The sequence below is a fragment of the Fusarium flagelliforme genome (assembly GCF_020744385.1).
Source record: "Fusarium flagelliforme strain FIESC 12 MPI-CAGE-AA-0113 chromosome Unknown B0J16scaffold_8, whole genome shotgun sequence".
Classification (NCBI taxonomy): Eukaryota; Fungi; Ascomycota; class Sordariomycetes; order Hypocreales; family Nectriaceae; genus Fusarium; species Fusarium flagelliforme.
Window position 1 is genome coordinate 2,313,499 of NW_025763510.1, and position 22,526 is coordinate 2,336,024.

Here is a 22,526-nt window from a genome sequence, read left to right on the forward strand (position 1 = left end):
AAGAGAAATATGTCCTTCTTTTAGGATCAGACAAGACGATATCCTCCAGGTGAATCTTTGCGACCCTTTTTTGGTTGTGAGTGGGGGGGAGGAAGAGAGAAGAGAGTCGGGGGTCTGGGGGGAGAGACCTGTATTTATTTCAATGGGGAGGCCATCACCAGCCATGCATGCATAAGGCCCTAATCGAGTTTTAACGCCCGCGGGGGTCCAGGGATCAGCATGAGGCAGCCAGCGACGTGCAGCTCTTGCAACCTGAATTATTTGCATTTTGATAGGCTTAATGGACCAATTTCAAGGCCCTGGTCGTCTTCGAGCCTGATAATGTTGCATTGAATTGATACGCGACCGCTACAAAGTCAGGCTTGCATCCGGGAGTCATCTTTCATCATACCTGTAAGAGCCCCTGCAACTCTTGAATTCTAAGATAACTGCACCGTGCCTCACTATCAATGCCCAACATGCTCACCGTCATCTCTAGTTTTTACCGGTTCATCTTCCTAGTCGTCACTTACACGGCCTTGAGTAAACAAGTCTTGTTTTGTCGCAGCATCAATGAATCCCCCTCTATTATTGCCACTCCAACCCCCTCTCAGCATAAACGCTACAATGTCGCTCGGTAAAATGCCCTGTCATTGTGCCTCACCAACTCATCCATCCGGTACCCAATCGTCGGGCTTCGTGAAGACGCTACCGTGCCGTTCCATCTGTACTAGTAGATCCTCGCTTGTGATTGGTGTCATGTCTACAGCGGGGGCTGGTCAGGTCGCATCAAGATGGTGTCGTCAAGTCCCTGTCGCACAACGCTTCACGACGCCGCAATGTGTAAGGTGCATCTGGCACGCATTTATAATAGAGATGCTAAAGTTTCAACCGCCAATTATGGCCATAACTCCGAACTCTGATACCTCGAATGATAAGAGTTAGCTCGACCAAACAAATGAGAAACAATGGTAAATGGGTTGATGACGTCGTGTGTCGTTCAATTTAGGTCAATTCTAGGTTTAATGGTGTCGCTATGAGAAGTGCCAGAGCCCAGCTCCAGTCAGGTCCATCAGTCTCCCTAACAACAAGTCTTCTTCAATCAATCAATATGTTTTCAATGGTATGCCCGAGGTTCAACAATCTTCACTCAAGATCAGGTGTCCAGCACCGATCACCATTCCCAGTTACTTCCTATTCACTGGTCGAGGGCCGCTTGCGCAGCGGCAATAGCGCGAGCTTCGTTCTTCGATCGTGTAAACGTCTCACGGCAGGCAACAAAACCTTGCATGAGAATATACACTGTCGATTTTGTTAGTCTTGGGAAGATGCTCGGAGGAGGGCGCCAGCTTACTGATAGGTATCAAGAACACAAAGCCAATGGAGTAGAGGGTGATCGCTTCATCGGAACCAACTTCCTTCTTGTCGAGCCAGAAGAAGGGGGAATAGTCAGTGACGAGACGACCAAATGCAGCCCAACCCAGGTATGCCGTAGCGAAGAAGAGAATGCCAATCAAATGCAGTCCGACAGTCTGCATCATGTGCTGTTAGCAAGAGACATGAATGTTTTGGTAGCAACTTACATATGGACGTCGGATGCTGTTGAGAACAAATATCTCAATTACCATGACCAGTGTTCCGAACGCATACAAGGACAAAATGATGAAGGCCCGGAACCATCCTTCTCCAAAGATGTCGGTGACTGTATGATGGTCAGTAACTAGAGATCAGAATCATGGCGAGTGCTCTCACATGGAGGCTGAGGCTTGTCCTCGGTATATCCAGCCCAGGTAGGAATGACGGTACTGTTTCCACGGCGGAGTTCTGGTTGAGGTTCGCCAGCGCGGCTCTCCTTCGACTGCTGGCGGGTGATGAAGAAGTAGATCGTCGAGTTCGCGAATGCAAAGACTACACAGAGGGTGTAGAACAAGGTGAAGTGGAACTGCTTGCGAAGATTGCCCATGTGCTTGGGGAGCGACATGGTCCTGATGAGGAGCCCTTCCACTCCGCCCATGTGTCGATCATGGTGATGGGGATAGTAAAGATGAGTGAAGGTCCATGACTAGACAACATATTAGCTGGCTGAAAGGGAACGAGAGCACCTCAAACTCACAAAGGTCTGAAGCTGGTACAACACGATGAAGAAGAAGCTTATGTTGGCGAAGTCGAAAATTATGCGCCAGTTGGTGAATTCGCTAGTCTCGTGGAGCTCGAAGTTGAGGATGAGAATACCCACGGCGATGAGAAACGTCAACAACAGACCTCGGATGATCACGAGGACGTTCTGAGGGATGCGAGACCACGGTGAATGACATGCTCGGAGGAAGGCAGGCTATTTCATGAGTTGGTTAGAGAAGGCTTGAATGCGTAACACTGCGGTTGGGACATACATGATCCTGCATGACATTGGGGCTGGGAAGGCCATCAGCGTTCTGAAGGAGGGGCGCTGAGTCCATTGCGAAGACTCAGTGCAGGACGTCTAATAACGGTAGGGTGATTCCGAAGGTGATAAGAGTAAGTGGCTATGGTAATAAAGGGATGTTCCAGCAAAGATATTCGATGGTGTCAAGATGCGTAGGAGTTCGGGCGTCGGAGAGGTGATGCTGGACGAAACAGCAAAGTTGAGCGATGATGGAGGATGGAGAAGCAAAGAGTAGAGATGGTGAGGAGAAGTCATTGTAATGAAGAAGACGCGTCGTAGTGAAAGAAGGAAGGTGCTCCTTCCCAACGTGTGTTGTGGTGTGGCAGTTGCCTGAGAGAGAAGGATGCGACGGAGAAAACGGAAGGAGGCAGGAACATTTTATCTTCACGGCCGCGACAAGACAATAAGCCTTCGAACAGTTTAATATTATCAGCAGAGCCATCTCTGTGAACTCATCGCCGAGGTATGTCTATCGTACATGCATTAATCGTTGAACTCCAAGACCATTTAGTCCTTCTTATGGGTAGCACTCTCAGCGCCCTCGCGCTCCATGCCTTGGCAACCAGTGAGCTTGCCAGCAAGCTCCTCGGCCTTTCCATATCCGTGCTCGTTGTTGGGGTCGTTCTGAGCTCGAAGCTCGCCAGCCTTCTTCATATCGGCAAGACCAGCGGCCTTGTCCTGCTCGCCCGAGGCCTTCCAGGGCTGAGAGCCGGTGATGGCACCAATGGTAGCCTAAGATTGTGAGAAAGAGCTGACGGTCAAATTGGAATGCGACTTACCTCTGCGGCACCCTTGACGTACTGGGCGTGGCTGCCAATAAGACCGGGCTGCTGGTTGTTGTTGTCGGCCATTGTGGATGTTTTGGTGGTGTAAGTGGTTGTAAGTGGTAGTTTGAAGGTGCTTTTGCTACAGAGACAAGATAATCTTGGTAAATGAAGTGTTTGGGAGAATGTCAGAATAGAAAACAAAGTCTCCGAATGACCATTTTAAATACCAAGCTCCCTACTCGCCTACAACGCCTATGACATCGATCTCATGCTTCTCATGTAGTCATGACATCACCTTCTACGAGCGTGACACCCCCCGCGTTAGACCATTTATAGCGGCAAGGTCCCTGGAATTATGGGTACACCTTATCCAGGCATAGCCACAGCTGCCGCCTCAAACGCCCCAGCTGTCTCGACCGTAAGTGGCCCGTGCGCGTCGAGCTCCCATGAGCCACATGTCCTCAGCGCGAATCCTCCATAAGCTGCATCGTGGAGTTATCAAGCTCCCCAACCTCAACGCTTCATTCCACGCCGTTGCTATACACCAGCCGCCATGCTGTCAAGTCTTGGAAACCCGCGGCAGGCTGCCGCGCAGCTCATGAACTTTGCGCTTATCCTGTCTACGGCCTTTATGGTACGTACCCGTGTCTTCTCCGATACTCTGGACACATACTAACCTCGTCGCAGATGTGGAAGGGCCTCTCCGTCATTAGCGATTCACCATCCCCGATCGTCGTCGTTCTCTCCGGCTCAATGGAGCCTGCCTTCCAGCGAGGCGATCTCCTCTTTCTCTGGAACCGAAACCTTGTGGCCGAAACCGATGTTGGAGAAGTGGTGGTTTACAACGTTAAGGACAAGGACATTCCCATTGTGCACCGAGTTGTGCGCAAGTTTGGCAAGGGGTATGTGTTTGATACGGAGGAAACGATACAACGGCTAACATTGTGCAGCGACACCGCAAAGCTTCTCACCAAGGGAGACAACAACCTTTCAGACGATACCGAGCTCTACGCCAAGAACCAAGACTATTTGGTGCGTAAGGACATCATTGGCAGTGTGATTGGCTACATTCCATTCGTCGGCTACGTGACAATTCTCTTGTCCGAGTACCCTTGGCTCAAGACGGTGATGCTGGGAATCATGGGTCTCTTGGTCGTTCTGCAACGAGAGTAGAAACACCAACACGGAGGATGGGGAATTTAAAGGGGTATATGATGGGCGGCATCTGAATATTTTGTACAAAAGCGAAGCGTCGACAGTGTCGTCAAAGTGGCAGCCAAGAGAAGACTCGATTGATACCCATTACGGCAATAGTTGCAAAAGCACGTGTCTGTGATTTCCTGACAGGGACGAAGGATCAAGGCGTGATAAATTATGATGCCAAGGCCGGCAGAGACGAAGTGACAACAATATCGGTAGGCCGGTCGCCGGCTTGGCAGACCCTTTCATTAGACGCCAGGCTTAGGGTAGGAGACATGTGAGAGATATACGGCTCCCGTACGAGCTTAACTCGTGTTGGTTGAACAGCTCATGACTCATTTCTGGTTAGTAAAGACCAACGTTCCTGCAGACTCTTTGTAGCCCTACGAATTGGCGTGTTGCGACTCGGCGATTTCCCATCACATCCCCTGGACTAATCTCAGTGATGTGTGGACCAAGGCCGAAAGGGGCTAAAGGTCTAATGGCAATCGTAACGGCGGCCGCCAAGGGTCAATGGAAATTTTCAATGATGATGGTTCTGTTTAGCGAGTTCTTTTTCCAGAATGATCTTGGTTGGTCTTTATCTCCGGCAGTGGCTTGCCAAATTGTCGATGGCTTTTGAGTCGATCCATGTTTCATGTTCCAACTCCTTTGAATGAAGGGATGCGACAACTGCCAAACCAACAACCAACAAGGCCCGTAATCCTACCGGCAGTTATGCCTTTAATCCCAGCACACAATACTACCAACATGCAGTAAAGAAAAATCTTTTCAGCTGACTGCCTAGAACCGTAGCTTTGCATCATACCAACAGCGCTTGGGCATGTCTTGAGTGTGCCGATGACCCCTTAGATCAACACGCCGGGATTAACGACTCCATCCATCGCGCTACTCATAGGCACGAGACCAATGAAACCCAAGGACTAAGACGATTCTCAGCCCCTGCAAGGGCCAGGGGGCAACTTTGAAATGTCAGGTCGTCGGTTGCTTTTGGAACAATGTCGCCTGCTCGCCTGCCCTGGAGAGGTTTCATCGCTTGGCTTTTTAGTTAAAGTGAGCTAGTGGTTTATAAGTCTCTTTTACCCGCCTCCCTCGTGCGCGAAGGGCCTCTTTTTTCCTATTTCCTATTTGGTTCTTCGCTCACTCACTCATTCGTTCGCTCATTTGTACCTACCACCATCTTTCGTTTATTATATTCATTTCGCTGTGCGTTTTATTCTTCATTTATCCTAGACTATCTACATTTTTGTACGAGGCGAGTGTGACGCGCCCAGGCAATCACTACACGAAAAGTGAGACTTGAAGGCACTAGCCGGAAACGGTCACTATCGCAACCACCGACAAGTCTTTATTACTCTGGTCATCAAACTATTCGACACCGATTCTCTCGACGTTAAAACTTATTGTATCACAAGATGGCGCCAGAAGCCTCTTCTCAAACGGACAACGCGCCGCCTACTTCGCCTATCCCAGCCATTCCTCAGAATGCACAGCACCCTGCCCAGACATTCAACCAGCAACAACAAGAACAGCAGCAACAGGCCGGTTTCCAGCAGGACCCTCGTAGCTATGGTCCTCCCTACGTGCCCTACCCGCAGCAGGGAGCTCCGCCGCCTGTGCCCCAGAATTGGACCCCTCCCCGAGTTCAAGAACCCAAGGCCTGGACGTATACCAAGTTGGCGCTTCACGGTATCGATATCGTTACTTGTATTGTTGGTCTAGCTCTCACGGGTTCGCTGAGGAGCGTCCAGACCCTTGGTCTGGTCGCCGTTGGTGCTTGCCCTCTGGTATGATCTAATCCCTGTTTTGATGTACCATATACTGACCTCGATTAGTTTGTCATGGCTATGGTTTGGGATATTGCAGAGCTTCTCACTCGCTTCGGTCGCAAGTGGAAGGGCGGTATTCACCCTGGCGCTCACGTCGCTATCCATCTATTCCTCTGGCTCGGTGCCGCTGTCATCGGCGGTATGGAGAGCACCTTCAGCGCCTACTACTCCTCCTTCGACTACCTCGACGAAACCTGTGAATACAGCCGCGAAGAGAGACGCTACGTGTGCACAAGTAACGACGACGGCGTTGCCAGCAAGCAAACGCTCTTTGTTGCCCTGACTGTCTTCACCTGCCTTCTCTGGCTCTGGCAGTTCGTTCTCTTTGTCGGCGCCTGTATCGATACGCAAAAGCGAAACGCTGCTATGAAGAAGCCCATCATGGTTTGGGGTGGTCCTCCCTACTGGGGTCCCGGTGCCCAAGGCTTCCAGCAGATGCCTCAACAGATGCCGCCGCAATTCTACCCTCCTCAAGGACAAAACATTCCCATGCAGAACTGGGCTCCTCAACCTGCAGGAAATGGCAAGGAGGCTGTGACTGCGGTTCAACCTACGGCTGAGCGCTATGCTTAAAGGATTCGAAGTTGGAAAATGACAAAAAGATGAGGCGTAACTGAGCGGGGAGAAAGGAGTTTTAGGTTCGGAGAGAAGAATTCTTAAGTTATTAGGAAGGATCCCACTCGGCCACTCCTCATCTTGAAGGATATAGGGCTAATTTTAGTATTTAAACCCTAGCTGCGAGGGGTTTGAGAATGTGAATGGCTATCAACTCAGATCTTCAAGCCCCGACCGAAACGACAAGTGATAGAACGCTTGCTGTAATATACCCCCAAAAGGATGAAGAACTTGGCGAGCGGAAGATAGGAGACAATCTAAGACGTCGGCTTTAGATATCTACACAATTGAAGATTTTTAGACTCAACACCAAGAATTTGTAGGCACATTGCGTATGGGAATTGGCAGGTCAAGCTTGATCCTCGGTCTCTAGAGCTACAGTCTGTTGAAGTGGTTGTGGATAGGGTCCGATCCCAAGTCCTTCGCTGATGTCAAGACAGGACTCGAAACAGTAAACATGGTAGAGATGCCAAACAGCGCATAGAAGGGCGGATAGGTTATTGACTTCCCTCAAAAATACAATAGTTCCAACCTATGGGTAAGCAATAAGGTTCTTAGTCATATGCGAAGCTGCTTTCGATGTTGGTAGCATTGCGCTTCACTTCGTTACCAAGATACCCTACACCGTCAGCGATCTCAGTAGCCGGACTCGCGCGCCAACAATACCGAATCTCCACTTTCTCAACCATCAAGAGCCTAGCATATCTGCCAGGCGCCAGGTTGACTGCGCCCAGAACAGAGTAGATACGACGATGCCCTGTACTGGCAGTTATCAAAAGGATTAAACGCCTGTCAATTGGACAGCAAAGACTATATAATCTGTCTTTTTGCGCCTTTACCCCAAAAGTCGCTGCGCTGGCGCAATGGTTAGCGCGTTGCTTTCCGGTGGCAAAGGTTCCAAGTTCGAGTCCTGGGTGCAGCTTGCTTCAAGATATGAATACCATCTGGTGTTCAGTCTCTTTTTTTCGTTGATCGCATATCGAACACGGCTTTCTTTTTGTCTCTGGCGTGGCTGCGTTATGCTTTTGCTCGACCTGGTCCGGCCGAAGGATGCACCTTGGCGCCGTGGCTCTACGGTACAGGTGAGCTTGACGAAGCCGTGCAGTGTCCTTTTCTCTTCATCATTCCAGATTTATGACTGGAGCTTTCCGTCACTTCATTACCTTGGCCGAGACTCAGCCTCATGGACAAATGATCCGAGGTATTGGTGTACGTAGTAATAAGCGGCCATTGTCGAACCGACATCAGCAACACATTGTGCCCAGCCATATCGCTATTGCAGGTCCCAGGAATGACTCTCTACTGTTACATATGCCCTTCTCAATAAGACAAACAAGTGCATACCTTTTATGGTGATGTTCCTGGGATAAGTCCATCTCCCTCTGATGAAGTCGAGCAAGGCAACGCCCAAGTAGGCAATGTCCTCTGGCCTATCATCTTAGACGGATTGCAGCAGGTGGGTCGCGTCTACTGCTACAACGGCATAGCGCTTATCGCAACTGCATCTCTGCCTCCCTGGGTGATGGATGTAATTAATTCTTCGGACGGTACAGCGTGGAGCGCCCGTGATTTTTGTATCTTTGAGATTTCGGACTTATCAAGTCCATTCACCCAGATGCAATCCACCGCCATGTTGAAGGGGGGGCATTACAGCAACTCCCGGGCCAAATGCAGAGGTATCTACTAGGACATATACGCTCTTCATTCTGAGTCTCTCGCCGACCCCCTGGTGCTGATGTGTTGCTTCCAGGTGTCGATCTATATATAGGTGCTATTTTGAACAGCGGGCTCTGCCAGTACAAGGACACACCGCAGGAAGTTTGGCATGAGGCTGTTGTCTTGCATTGCGGGTTAACAAGCCTGGATAGCACATGCTCAACCCCGTTGCGCGGGCTGTCCAGGGCCTCAAGTAGAATACGAAGTTACTCTGTGGTTCATTATATCAGGTCCCGTTACTCGACAGACATAACGTGGCCTGAGGCATGCTGGTCGCTGCCTGGCAAGGTTCAAAACACCCAGTCCCCAAACTTGATCCCGAACCAGACACGCAGCAACGCTCAATCGATGATCCGGAACCTTCAACCCAACGGTTGTGAGTCACCGTAGCCACACCTTGTACACTCGCGTAGCCAAGAGTTGCTGTTGGTGTGACCCTCGGTCAGCCTCCTTGTAAGAGCTATAAAGCAAACAGGAGCGACAATAAGATCGATGAGTCAAGCAGGTGGCGAAAGGTATTGCACCAGGGGACTGGAGGGACAATGTTCGGCGTGCCTGCGATAGGTATGGCCACCAAGCCACGGAGGGGGGACATGGTTCGCCTTTGACACGCAACTCCCCGAGCGCTTGAACTACTTTCTTGGAGCGTTGCTCAGATTAAACAGAGAGCTCTGTAAACAGCGGCGTTGACGACCCATCCCCAGGTCACAGGAGCACAGATACACCATTCGACATATCACATTGCAATAGGAATCATGTTTCATTTGAACATTCAATGAAATTGGTCGCTGCGGCTTTTATCTACCTCTAGACCCATGGACGGAAACACCAGTAAAGAAAGTACATGAGAAAAACACTTTTTGCCCGTTTTCCATCATCAAGACCATCAAAACATTATCGGCATAAACCTTTTCGTCTTTGTTTTGTAGGCGAGACGCTCACAGAGCAGTCTCTTGCCTGGACATCACCCAAGGGTGTGTCCCCGATTCCTCCGATACGCTCACCCGGCTTTTCGACCAGGCTGAAGCTAGTGGGGTATCATCTCCAAACAGAAATCCGTCCCGTTCCCTTGGGGGAGGGGGCTTTACGCTCCCGAGCACGCTGTAGACATGGGTCGTATTAACCCGAATGAAACAAGTAAGGAAAATGTTGTTAAAAGAAGGTGTATTGTCGAGGCCAGGGATAGCGGCAACTATGCCGTCCTCGTACGTTTTTGGGGAGTGAGTGCATGGCATTAGATCTGTAGATAGTTCACATCAGAGATGCTTCGATGTCTCTTGTGACTATTGCCAGCCTCGGTGGTTGCCTTGCGTTTTGAAGACATTTGCTCAAGGGGGCTGCGCGTGGTGTCGCTCATTTGTCTCTTATGTCGGCGAGCGGGTGTTAGGGGAATGGCAGCAGTGTCGAATCGGTCCGATTTCAGACCCCTGATTGCAGTATAATTATAGGGACCGCTGAATGCGAGCGAATCTTGAGTAGCTTGGTTGCTCAGGATAAGCTGCTGGTTAATTTGGTTACGGCGGAATGCTCCGACGTTCTCAGGTCTGAGATGACCGAGGACCTCCTTGTCGCTGGTGGCAGTACTAGGCCTGGCTGGTGTTGATGCAGGATCCCAGTTTTCGCCATTGTCCTCCTCACCAGAAGAGTCGTTCTCCTCCCAGGCAATGAAGTCGTTGAGGTCCAAGTTAAGTTCGTCATCTTCTTCATCCTCGTCGTCTGGCAAGCTAGGCGCGGTCGAGCTTTCGTCGCCGGTGTTGGGCTCAGAGGGGAAAGGGTAGAATGCCTCTTGAGGACCCATGACCTGACCTGTGTTGAAGAAGTCCCCGAAGGTGTTAGAGGAGAACATGGCACTGAGCATGAGGTTGGCAGAGTTGCTCATGATAGGCGACTCGGGGCCCTCCGTTGTCCAGGGGAAGTTGAACTGTTCAGGCGAGAGGTCCAATTGATGTCGGCGATGCGGGGTGAAGATCATCATCTTGCCAGTAACAGGATTGAGCACAGCGATGGGCTTCTTATCGGAGCGGTCCAGGTTGTAACGTCCCAATCGGGGCTGGCCACGCTCAGCCTTGACTGGGCTATCCGCATCTGAGTCGGAGGCATCGCTCATAGGGTTGGAGGGGCGTCGAGTCTTTCTTCGGACCACGGGTTCTGGCTCGTCCTCTTCTGTGGTATCGCCATCGGCTGAATATGTCAGTAATGAGAAAAACAAACTCGCGGTGCAGAAACTTACTCTCGTAACCGTCCAACTCAGTTGGCTCCTCAAAGAGGGGTACGGGAGTAGAAGCGGCAGTGGCTTGCTGAGAAGCCATTGGTGTGGCGAAGGGGGTATCGTTGTCAAGTTGACGGAAAATTTCTTCAGCATCAGACTCCTGATCCTGCTCCTCGTATTGGTTGTTGAAGTCCCAAAAAGAGCCTGAACCAGATGACTCGTCGGGGTCGTTCTCAATCTCCCGTCGGAATGAAGGATCCAGTGTGTTCTGGGAAACAAAGATGTCAGGAAAGAATCCCTGGATTTCATCATCGGTGTCGGTATCATCAGAATCGCTTGAGGGTACGTCAAAGTGGACGTGGCGCTCAACGGGATTGTCTGAGCCAAAGATGTTTGCATCCTGGTAGACATCTGCTGGTTCTTCCTCAACATCCGAGACGATGCCTCCCCAGCTACCGGCATCGTCGTCTTCGATGTCTAAGCCTTCTTGTTCATCATCATCGTCGTTTTCCTCCTCTTCGTCGTCGTCATCCTCCTCAATGGTTGGTTGCGGCCGAGGAGCTGGCTGAGGGGTTGGGGGAAGAGCCTCCTCAAGAATGTTGGACTCCTCGGCCGCAGCAACATCTTCCTCGTCGTCATCAGACGAGTCGCTGATGTCTTCTACAGCAGAGTATCCGCCATCATCAGAGAGATCCAACGAAGAGGTGGAAGGAGTGTCGGACACTCGGCGACGGCGGTTGGCGGTCTTGACCTTGACCGGGGTCGAAAACTTGCGCTTGATGTTGCGAGACATTGTGGTTATGATTCGGAGTGTTGTAGTAGTCTATGAAGGATACTTTGCAACAATGTAATCGATATCTTGTCGAAAACTTTAGTAGTGTCAAATGGAACTCAATTAGAGTTTCGCAACTTTGCAAGCTGGTATAGTTAAGGGTGATAATGTAGTTATCGACCACTTCTTTTGAGTAAGTAACAACAAGTATATCTTGCGTTATGGTATTGGATAAGAGTTGGTAGGAAGTGTAGGTGGGTGTGTCGTAATAGATAGAGTATCAATGTATCAATAGTTGTATCAAAAGCCCTTCACAATCGGGCAAATCGCAGAATTGTTTGTTTCAGAGACAGACTCTCGGTGAAGCTATCAGCTCCAAGAGCGGGAAAGCCTGTAAAGAACTATGTCGAGGGAAGATTGACTGGTTAACTCGAAGAACTGCTGGACTGCAGGCCGCGACAGGGAAGACAGCCACGGCCCGCAGTGGGCGTTTACAGCTCAGCGACGGCCGAAGGCATGGTTACTCGACTTTAGTTCTTGGTAGGGGTAGTTTTCTGGGTGATACTGTAAAATGGCGACTTCGTTGTCTGAGGTTTTGGTTTGGGTTGGTGATGATGGGAAGAAAAGCAGGCGAGGGGAGAGGAGGAGAGAAATATCCAGTCCAAACTTTTTCCGCACTCTAAGTGGGGTGCATCCTGATTGGGTAAAGTGTCTCGAGGCAGGCCCCAGTGGGCTGTGGACAGTGCCGGGGGGGAGTGACCGGGAGGTGTGAGTGCGGGAGGAGGAAAAGGTACAAGATGCACTAATCCACTTTAGGCTGGCCATTACCCGTCACCGCTACTTGAAGTCAATAGGTAGAAGCCCAACCATGAACAAGTATACAGAGAAAGCGTTTATGTGTCGACTGAGACACGATGCAAGGAGACTATTTCGTGATATTGAGGCATGCTACATATGCTACGATATGTGGAATCGTCTGCAATTGAGCGAATCTATCTGCTGTCAAACCTGTTATCAGAGTCAAGCGCTGGAGGACAGGTCTCACAAGGGCTCGGGCTTTGAGCCCAATTGAAGACTTCACAAACAGATACCCCATGCTCCCTGGTCCGTGAGGCGAACAAAGTGGTCGTAGTAATTAATAAGGGACCAGTTAAACCCCGGAGCGAAAGCACGACACTGAGCATGGGCTATCACTCTAATGTACGACTAGGGAAATGCAAGAAATAATATTGGATAGCGGAGCAGTGCAGGACTCGGTAGACGTTGGACATACGTAGACGACACGTTCTAGCTCCAGCTGAATGTGTCAAGAAGGAGGTGGCTTCATAACGTGGCTAAAATTACATATTTTTCTTCGGGCAAATAGAGTCACGACCGAAACTTTGAAGATGCCTTTCTCCAGAAACCCAATCTTTACGGATACTGCAGTGACCCATCTCGTACGAGAAGAGAAGAGGTCCTCGGTTTGCCGCGCAATCGAGACCCATCCTTGTCCAGGTACGGCAGAACAGACGCTGGAGCCGGGATAGCCAAGCAAGAAATCAAGACCCCTCGTTTTTGCTTCAGTCCAACAGAGGCCAAGCATTTCTCAAATCTTGAAGCTCCGCAGTCTGTAAGCTCCACCATCAGACAGGGGGGCCACTCTGAGCTAAACTGAGGCGGTTATGTCAGTGGCCCAATCTCAAGTGCCAAAAAAGTCCAGACAAAACTTGCAGCAAAAGGACCCAGAAAAAAGAAAAAGAGGAGCTCTTCGGTCTGCATCTACTTATGGGACGAGATCCAGAGAAGCATCGTCAGTCTTCTCGCAGGTGCCAGGTGACTACAGAATAGACGAGTAAGAAAGGCCGAAAAAGAATAAGAAAATCTCTTTTCTTCCAAGCTTCTTTTGTCCCCATGTTGCCACGGACACCTGGTGGGGTATATCCTCTTTGTTGCCGGAGTTGTTTTTGACGAACAATTTTTCACTCTCTTGGTCGGGCTCTTTTTTAAGCGACAACCGGAGTTGACGAAGACTAATTACTCAAGAACCCGCAGTAGGTAAGAGTCTCGACGCAACGAGATATCCATCAATTGGAAGAGAAAATTTCTGGTGAGGCAAGCTAATGAATGACATTACGCGCCGTCTTCGTGCCTGGATCCAAAGCATCTTGACCGTTATTACGTAGTGGTCTAGTAGTTTATGAAATGGCCGAGATTTGATGTTATCGTTTCACGTTATTTCGTTTCTGTTTCCTCGGCTGTATGGCTCTCAGACTCAGTGGGTTAACACGGATTAACGAACACGAAACAATGACTGTCTCTGCCTCTGTCAATCCCCCTCTTCATACAAAATGTTCCTCCATGTCAATGCACCGTGAATTCAGTCCAGATCATCACGAGAGCCCCTCATTCCCCTCCCCTCGTCAGAAAAAAAGGCACTGCCGTCATCAGTAGCTTTTAGCGCCAGACCAATTTTTAGAGTCAGGATGTCCTCGTAGCGCAAGACTTTTATTGCCCAGTAAACGGGTGCCCCTCTCGGAGATCATCCTCAGACTTTTTTTTTCTGACTTCGCGAGTCGAGCTACGGATTTAACAATTGGCAACCTCGGTATTACGCTTTAGGACAAGGGACATAGGAGAACCGAGCAAAGCGGCACAGTTGCTGACCTCGAAATTAAGGTGAACCTTCTGCAGAATGAAGACATAAAAATGCTGAATATGACTCTTGGATGAGTCAAATCAGTATCACCTCCCCCGGAAATCAGCAGCTCTAGAGAAATGTTGATTGGCTGGTTCATCCCGCTGTCACACTCTCACACCCCCTTGCCTACCCTGGGCTACCGCACTGATGCTGGTGCTGATACTGATGACTCTTTGCTGCCACGCATCCTAGCTGCCACGAAGCTTCAAAACATTTGGCGTCCTTTCTTGCATGTGAATTGACGGATCCCGGCTTACTACAGTTTCAATTGTGTAGCAGAAAAATGTTTCTCTATCTGGAAGCCCCCAACAGCTCAACAGTGATTCACCGACAACGTTCGTGAAGGCTAATTGCAGCTGATGCTTTATGCTAAATCTTACGATGTACCACTTCGAGTGACACCATTCATTCAATGGCTTGAATCCTGGTCCCTGAGGCTTCAATGGCGAAGATTGAAGGCCTGAGGAAGAATTATCTCCACATTCTTGACTTTTTTTCTGGAGGGACGCAAACGTTTGTTGCTGTTGGTCTGTGCTGACATCCGCGCGGAAGGCGCTTACTCGTATCTAATCTTATCTTATCGAATCCGAAATTGTTTCCGTTGTCCTGCCAGCCGAACCGGACCAACGAAATAGAGTAAACACGATCCCGCTAGGATTGTAACGTCAACTATCCATGAATCCACCAGGCTAAACAGTTCTCGTCTCGTCTTCTCCACGTTGTGTTCTGTTTTGCATTTGTTCCTGCATCCTAGCGAGAAGCATCATAGCGATCATAGCGACATGGACTCTTCACGGAAGGCATCGCACAACCTGTTCGAGGTTTACCTACGACTGCGGCCGCCGCCCTTGCGACACGGTGATGGCGAGCGTATCCTCGATGTCGAAACTCCCGAGGACGATTCGAAACCCACACACGTCGTCCTGAACCCCCCTACTGATCGACGAAGAGCTATCGAGAAGTTCGCGTTTACCCGGGTGTTTGAAGAGGAAACCAACCAGCTCGATGTGTTTCACGGCACAGAGATCGTGCCCTTCGTTGAGGGCGTCCTTGCTCCTAATGGTGGTGAGGGAACCGATGCTGTCGTTGCTACATTGGGGGTGACAGGTTCGGGCAAGGTAAGGTTCGCGTCACGAACAGCAAGACCATACTAATGATGTAGACGCACACCATCCTCGGCAGCAAATCCCAACGGGGAATGACCCAGCTCGCAATGGACGTCCTCTTTCGGTCGATCGGCGAAAATATGATAGACGGCAACGACTTGTTTAACGCCCAAGACTCCCTTCAGGAGTGTGATGGTGCAGATTCGTCCTTGACCATCGCGTCGCACTTCCTGAGCCCTTCGTTCCGCGATTCAGTAGCTTCAAGAGCGCCTTCTCGAGCTGCCACACCAGGAGTACGACCCCCGACCTCAGCCCTTTCCTGTCTCAACATTCCTACAACACGTCAAGCTTCCCGTCTCGCCAATGGGTCGTCTGTGGACTACACAGCAAGTCCGAAAAGTGTACGACTTGTCACCCAGGGGGAGGATACAGCGCGTTCCAGTGAGCGATAGAAACGCTCTACTGAACACGATGATAAACCGCCCCTTAGATCCATCGTTGCATCTACCAGTGCAATGAACTGTTCCCCGACGCCCAAGCGGGTTACACGACACTTCATGTCCCTCCGCTCTACCACGTATGTGAAGAATCTAGCTAAACAAAGTGTAAAGGGCGACCGCAGTATGATGTCCCCGCCGCCGCCTCGAATCGTCGCGACACGTCCTTCAGCTTTCCCCGACCAGCCAGATGTTAGCAACACCGATGTCGAGTGCGACCCGTCAGCAGAGTATGCTATCGTCATCTCCATGTACGAGGTTCACAACGACCGAATTTACGATCTCCTGACACCAGCTGTCAAATCCGGAAACACGAAGGAGCCCCGACGCCGAGCCTTGTTATTCAAGTCAACAGAATTATCACAGGACCGAAAGGTTGTTGCAGGTCTACGGAAGGTCATCTGCTCAAACTATACCGAGGCCTTGTCAGTCGTCGAGACCGGCTTGCAGGAACGCCGAGTTACTGGTACCGGCAGCAACAGTGTATCGAGTCGAAGCCATGGTTTCTTCGTGTTCGAAGTGAAGAAGCGAGCACGAAGCAGAAAACCCGGACCTTGGGGAGGAAGCAAGTTCACGATCGTTGATCTAGCGGGTAGTGAACGAGCGCGGGAAGCCAAGACTGCCGGCGCCACGCTAGCGGAAGCTGGCAAGATTAACGAAAGTTTAATGTATCTAGGTCAATGCCTCCAAGCACAGAGCGACGCTGCAAGCTCTAACAAGGTGAGTAGTGTATGGAACTATCTCTGACAACAACTAACAAGTGATAGCCCAACACCGTCCCCTTCAGACAATGTAAGCTCACTGAGCTGCTGTTCTCTAACTCCTTCCCTTCATCCTCTTCCACACAATCACAGTCTCCTCGTCGCAACCCCCAAAGAGGTGTAATGATCGTTACGGCCGATCCTCGAGGAGACTTCAACGCTACATCACAGATCCTTCGATATAGTGCTCTCGCCCGTGAGGTGGCAGTGCCTCGTGTCCCTTCTATCACAAGCACCATTCTCTCACCCACTACACCGGGTCCCAATCGATCAATCAGCCCAACCCTTCACCATAACCATTTGCGTCCAGTAGTGCCATCACACCATGTGTCGTATAGGAACTACACCCCTCAGATGAGCGCTGATGACCGTGCTACTATGGAGGTTGCCGCTCTCGAAATCGCCAGACTTAGTGAGGAGGCCGATAAGTTGCGCGAGCAAACTGATCAACTGCGGGAGATCGTGGACCAAGAGACCGAAGCACGATATGTTGCTGAAGCTCACCTTCAAACCATGGAAGATCGTATGGAAGACCGCATGCTTGATCTGGAAGCAGCCATTCGCGAACAATGCGCCATCGAGTTCGAGGACCGTCTCGCCCTTGAGATGGCCCGCTGGAAGAACTCGATGTCTATTGAGCACGAACGCACCGAAGAGCACTGGGACCGCAAGGTGGAAATCCTTGAACGTGGTCTAGCCACCGACGATGACGGCGACAAGGAGAATGTCCTCATTGAAGATCTCGAAGACGAAGTCGAAAGACTCCGTCGCGAGAACGGTATCCTCAAGCGTGAGCTCGCCTCCCGCAGCCCAACAAAGCGCAAGCCCCTCGCAGAGCGTGAAGACTTCGCCGGCCCTGCCACGAAGCAATCAAAAGAAGGCGACAGCGTTACGAACCTGGGACGCAAACTGGAGCGCATGCGTGTTGGCGGTGAAAAGCCAAAGACTGTACCTGTCAGCGGTAGCGGTAGTCCCAAGAAGATCCGTCGACTGGGGACTAAGAAGTGGGAGCACGAAGAAGATCTGGAGTAGGATTTCTGATTTTCGCGAATAATATCTGGGTTTGGTTGGGATGGTCGGTCGGTTTGTGATATAGAAATGGTCTGGTTGGATGGCCTGGAAGGAGTATACCCTTGTGTAATGTTATTTTTTCTAATGTTTCAGACGATAATCCAATCTTTACTTCTTCGCACAACACCTTTGGTACGATTACCTCCCTGTTGGCTCTTCTGCCCTTTCCTGGCGAAGTGGATGACAAGGCAGTAAGGCAGAGAGCATTTCACGCCCCAAATGGGCTCAACAAGGCAGAATGGACATCAGACAACACGTCTACAAGCCAAGCAATTCCGTGCTCCAATCATTGTCTTTTGGATCACCACTAATACTACGATCATCATCAACATGCATCCATCTGGCATGGGCGTTGCAATATGCACGCCACAAACTGCCCAACGAATAGTTGAGTGCGGCTATGCCTCCAGAGCCTGATCCTGTAACCGCTGTTGGGAGCCTGCCGCAGGGTACAAGATGCGTCGCCTACCCGCAAAAAAGCCAGTCAGATCCATTCTCTTTACTCATATCATCAAATTTCCTCATCATGGCCGAATTTGCTGCTGTTGGTGTCGCAGCCAGTATCCTGCAAGTCATTGACTTCGGTATTCGCTTTGTTGCTACCACCTGGCAGGCGAGTCAATCTGAGCACGCTTTTCTTACGAGTCTCAAAGAGCTGCAGAATAGCTCAGAACGTTTTCGACAAGCCCAAAACGACCTCCAAAGCACCCGCCCGGGGTCGACTACAGCGATCAACTCGCTACTACAGAAAAGCGTTACGATTTCTAAGGAGATGACCGACACGTTGGATAAGATACATCGAGGACGTAACAGTTTGACGAAAGCGTGGTCAGCACTCTGGAAGGAGGAGAGACTCAAAGTCCTCGAGGCGAAGCTAAGAGAAGTGCAATCCGACCTGGCGTTCTCCATGACTATTGACCTCAGGTGAGTAAGCAACCAGGCTACATGATAGTCACAAGGAACATAGCTCATAGCCAGCGGCAGATCGGCGATCAGAGACAGCGCAGAAAACCAAGACCAGATATTAAGAGAGCTCCGCGATGTGAAATCACTCAACGGGAAGTCAAGCTGGCAGGACCTGGGAGAAGAAGCGGCAGGTTCGAATGACTCAAGGTTGGGTTACGGCGGTACAATAGTCAAGCATTTGACTAATGGCCTCCAACTCCACGACGAGATCAAGTCAGGGCTCATTGGTGATCTAATTGCCAACATATACGGTTCCGAAGAAAAGGATTTGAGTGTCTCCGATGCTTCACACATACAGCTATCGGAAGAACGGAAGAGTAAGCTGGAACAGCTGTTCATCTCCAGACTTTGCTACGACACTATGCAGGAGAGGGAATTGACCATCAAAGACGCCCATGAGAGTACCTTCCGTTGGATATTCGAGGAAAACGATACAACAGGTTTCGAACACTGGCTAGTAACCAATGAACCGCTTTACTGGATTACGGGAAAGCCAGGATCGGGAAAGTCCACTCTAATGAAGTATCTTCATCAAACCATTAGAGGAAGCGGTGGCAATAATAAACCATCAATCGCATCATCTGAGAACCCAGGGAGTACTGCACAGTCTTATGGCAGATGCGAAAATCATCTCAGGCGGTGGGCTGGAAACAAGCACGGTTTGACGGTTGCCTCCTTTCACTTTTGGGCTATTGGATCGAAGCTTCAAAGTTCCCTAGAAGGTCTCTTTAGGACTCTGCTTGTACAGCTTCTGCGTGCGCATCCAGAAGTCATCCCAATGGTAGCCCCACGGAGATGGGAATCTCTATGTCTATTCAACACCGACCCCCAAAACTTCAGCCAGATCGATCTGGGTGACATGTTTCATAAAGCAATCGTCCATATCAGTACTCGTACCAACATCGCCCTGTTCATCGATGGTTTAGACGAATTTAAAGGCGATTGCAATGCTCTAATTTCGCTTGTGCAAAGTTGCATTGTCTCTCCTGTCAAGGTCTGCATCTCTAGTCGCCCTTGGAATGAGTTCGAGGATGCCTTTGGGGACTGTCCTCGGCTTCGAATGCAGGATTTGACTCACCAGGACATCTACAACTATGTCTCCTCCAAGTTCGAAGCAAATATTCAGTTCAAAAGCCTGCAGCGAAGGCAGCCTCGTGTTGCTATGAAACTCCTTGAATCTATCGTGAAGAAGTCCAGCGGAGTATTCCTGTGGGTAAACCTTGTTCTAGCCTCTCTCTTGGCAGGATTAGAATCCGGCGACCGTGTTGAAGACCTCCAGGAAAGCATTGAACGACTTCCAACAGAGCTAGGAGATTTGTACGAGAGGATACTTGAAACCGTTGATTCTGGGTATCGTTGGCATACCGAACAGCTACTCGAACTGATGGCGGCGTTCAAAACAGTTCCCTCGCCACTGTTGTTCTGGTATGCAGATCAGGTTGATTTCATGGACCGAGCCATGAGCGAGGACCCTAAGAACGTATCCTCTACTGAGGCATTAAGTCGGGTAGAGGAAATCCGTTGTCGTCTTAACGGCCGATGCCAAGGCCTACTCGAGATCCACGAAAACATAATATCCCCAGCGAATCCCTTTGATCCCCGTTTTGGGGGTCATATTGACTATCTTCACAAGACTGTGTTTGAGTTCATCTCCAGTCGAAAAACTCAGCGAAAGCTTCAAAATCATCTAAGAACGCCGTACGATGCTAATATCAGAGCCGCTGCCGCATATGCTATGTTTACCAAAGGCATCATACTCTGTGCTGATACCATCAAAAACAAAGATGACATTTCCTCGAACCTCATATGTTGCTTAGACCATGCCGCAAATTCTTCCCATGATTCAAGGACCGAAGTTGTGCGCTTGTTGGACCATCTCACCAGTGTCTGCCACGACATACACAGGGACATATGGTTCTCGGTAGCTAAAACCAGGCCACACATAATGAGCAACTCTCCAACAACCCTATTGGCGATGAACTTATTATATTTAGACTATTTTGATGCTCTGGACTCTCGTCAGAAGATGTTGTGTCTGGCAAGTTCGATGTCGGCGGTAGAGTATGTCAAGGCTAGAGCTGGGCCGGGTGGTCTCATAATCGTTCAACCATCAACTCGCGTCACTTCACGAGACGGTTCGGGTAATCTGATGTCGCGAGTGCTTGAAAAATGGTCAGGTAAACGGAGTTTTTCCCTTCTTTCCCTGGTTTGTCTTTCGAATCCAAACGGCGCATCAATTCTTAAGCACTTACTGGAAAGAGGGGCAAAGCCAAATATGAGGTTTACGCAAACCTACGGTGGCTCTGAGACGATCCGGCTGACGCCCTGGGAAGGGATTTTGGCTGAGGCTCTCGAATATTGTGCGATCTACCAAGAAGAGGACAAGGTCAAGGACAGCGTGTTGAGATGTGTGCGTCAGATGGTAGACGGGGGGGCCAAGGTGAATCTCAAAACAGTCAAAACAGCAAGGAAGCACGCAAACGTAAGTATTGATGATGAGGAGGTATACCAGTGTCTTAAACACATGAAAGTAGATCCAGATGCCCACTTTGAAGTTTTATTTGGCAGGTACTTGGGCGATGATACATCAACGGACTCAGGCCGTACTAGATTACGATGACCTTAGAATCAGAACACAGGCAATAGCAAGAAGGTTGATAGGTAACGTCGGAAATCTCTCATTATTGTTCTTAGCTCATGTGAATAAAACGTTCTCCGTCAGCTAGGTCACATGAAGCTGTAAAACTTCGGCAGCAATCATTCCAAGCTAACAGTCGAGCTGAATTGACCACACAAAGGACACTCTTGACGCGCGCGGGACAAAAGGGCAGGGCGATCACTAGGCGGGATTAAGACGGCATCAGCGCTGGACCCTGAAATTGCGACTCGATCCGACCCGACTGGTTTAGCACGACCGGCACTTGCGACAATATATAATACCTAGAGTAGCGTTCTGTTGATATTGACATGCATCAATACAACTAACAATAAGCAATGAGCAGGTCCCGGCTGGTGCTCTAGGCTGAGGTGATTCAAGGCTGGATTAACACGTGACCAAACCAGCAATGCAGGCTTGACAGTTCAGAGTAGCGAGTTGCGTTCTATACTTTGAAGCTCATAGGTTGAAGTGTAAAGGCCAGTGGCCCTGTTACAGCAGTGCTGAAGTGCAGTAGACTAAGCTTCAAGGCCAAGAGTAAGCTGGCTGGCGACGCCTTGTCAACCAACGCCATACGTAGCACTGCCCCAGGATGAAACGTACATAACGACACCAGTGGCTACATGCTTCAGCGGCAGTGATACAGTCTAAAATTACACCGTGATACTCATACATCCAACGCAGTGTCAAGTTGAATGTTTGAGTCGTCTTGTTGGTCACAGTCTTGTCACAGATTAACGGACCCTCGGAGCCGGTTTACGCCCCGTGAAGCTCTTAACCGGCCGGGATCCCCGGAAGGAAGATCCACAGTAAAACGACAAGGGGTAGCGTATCAGCGCTTAAAGACAGTGAAGATACAGGAATAGAAATCGCCGGTAGAGATATCGCATGTGCAACGGTTGTATCCGTAGAGTTTCGGGATTCAGGAACGATATCGTCATGTAGTTAGTTGGTATAGACTACCGTACAGTGCAAGACTGTTAAATGAGGAGGGGAAACGTGGAGAATATAGTGCAGATTACCCTTTATGTGACACCGTTTGAATATAAGCGACGATGCACTGTCGCTTCTTCCTTCACAAGGCAGCTGAAATGCCAATGCATTGGCAATTCCTTTCCTCTCCTCTTCTGCCCAACTTGAAGTGGTTGGGGGTGTCGCATGACTTTGTTTTTGACCTTTTTGATCCCCTCTCCAATTCCTGTTTCTCTTTTCTCTTGTTTCCATCATCTTCATCTTTTGTCGCTATCCAACATCGTCTGCGCGCGCCTTTAGACGCCAGA

At 50.0% G+C, this 22,526-nt stretch overlaps 7 protein-coding genes and 1 non-coding gene across 8 annotated transcripts; 5 read left to right on the plus strand and 3 right to left on the minus strand.

Annotated features, from left to right (window-relative positions):
* Positions 1-863: 863 nt before the first annotated feature.
* On the minus strand, positions 864-2,531 carry B0J16DRAFT_406235 (uncharacterized protein). Its single transcript, XM_046132947.1, has 6 exons — positions 2,370-2,531; positions 2,093-2,311; positions 1,732-2,041; positions 1,563-1,681; positions 1,334-1,511; positions 864-1,281 (listed from the first exon to the last, which is right to left on the minus strand). The coding sequence occupies exons 1-6, from the start codon at positions 2,433-2,435 to the stop codon at positions 1,178-1,180; spliced, it is 996 nt and encodes a 331-aa protein (XP_045978216.1). The 5' UTR covers positions 2,436-2,531; the 3' UTR covers positions 864-1,177.
* A 238-nt stretch (positions 2,532-2,769) lies between these two features.
* On the minus strand, positions 2,770-3,456 carry B0J16DRAFT_198591 (uncharacterized protein). The gene is made up of 2 exons (XM_046122920.1): positions 3,181-3,456; positions 2,770-3,133 (listed from the first exon to the last, which is right to left on the minus strand). Exons 1-2 carry the CDS (start codon positions 3,250-3,252, stop codon positions 2,909-2,911), a joined length of 297 nt encoding a protein of 98 aa, XP_045978217.1. The 5' UTR covers positions 3,253-3,456; the 3' UTR covers positions 2,770-2,908.
* Positions 3,457-3,596: 140 nt separating this feature from the next.
* On the plus strand, positions 3,597-4,763 carry B0J16DRAFT_312008 (uncharacterized protein). Its single transcript, XM_046125026.1, has 3 exons — positions 3,597-3,802; positions 3,856-4,070; positions 4,119-4,763. The coding sequence occupies exons 1-3, from the start codon at positions 3,722-3,724 to the stop codon at positions 4,339-4,341; spliced, it is 519 nt and encodes a 172-aa protein (XP_045978218.1). The 5' UTR covers positions 3,597-3,721; the 3' UTR covers positions 4,342-4,763.
* A 707-nt stretch (positions 4,764-5,470) lies between these two features.
* B0J16DRAFT_198603 (uncharacterized protein) lies at positions 5,471-6,920 on the plus strand. The gene is made up of 2 exons (XM_046122921.1): positions 5,471-6,155; positions 6,204-6,920. The coding sequence occupies exons 1-2, from the start codon at positions 5,784-5,786 to the stop codon at positions 6,768-6,770; spliced, it is 939 nt and encodes a 312-aa protein (XP_045978219.1). The 5' UTR covers positions 5,471-5,783; the 3' UTR covers positions 6,771-6,920.
* A 741-nt stretch (positions 6,921-7,661) lies between these two features.
* B0J16DRAFT_t318 lies at positions 7,662-7,734 on the plus strand. Its single transcript has one exon. It is a non-coding gene; the product is annotated as a tRNA-Arg (tRNA).
* Positions 7,735-9,706: 1,972 nt separating this feature from the next.
* Positions 9,707-11,768, minus strand: B0J16DRAFT_198608 (uncharacterized protein). The gene is made up of 2 exons (XM_046122922.1): positions 10,759-11,768; positions 9,707-10,709 (listed from the first exon to the last, which is right to left on the minus strand). Exons 1-2 carry the CDS (start codon positions 11,528-11,530, stop codon positions 9,763-9,765), a joined length of 1,719 nt encoding a protein of 572 aa, XP_045978220.1. The 5' UTR covers positions 11,531-11,768; the 3' UTR covers positions 9,707-9,762.
* A 3,203-nt stretch (positions 11,769-14,971) lies between these two features.
* On the plus strand, positions 14,972-17,585 carry B0J16DRAFT_275455 (P-loop containing nucleoside triphosphate hydrolase protein; the record flags this gene model as incomplete). The annotated part of the gene is made up of 4 exons (XM_046123710.1): positions 14,972-15,312; positions 15,372-15,705; positions 15,748-16,512; positions 16,560-17,585. 4 exons carry the CDS (start codon positions 14,972-14,974, stop codon positions 17,583-17,585), a joined length of 2,466 nt encoding a protein of 821 aa, XP_045978221.1.
* Positions 17,586-18,150: 565 nt separating this feature from the next.
* Positions 18,151-21,576, plus strand: B0J16DRAFT_406254 (uncharacterized protein; the record flags this gene model as incomplete). Its single annotated transcript, XM_046132948.1, has 2 exons — positions 18,151-18,548; positions 18,609-21,576. The coding sequence occupies 2 exons, from the start codon at positions 18,151-18,153 to the stop codon at positions 21,208-21,210; spliced, it is 3,000 nt and encodes a 999-aa protein (XP_045978222.1). The 3' UTR covers positions 21,211-21,576.
* Positions 21,577-22,526: the final 950 nt, after the last annotated feature.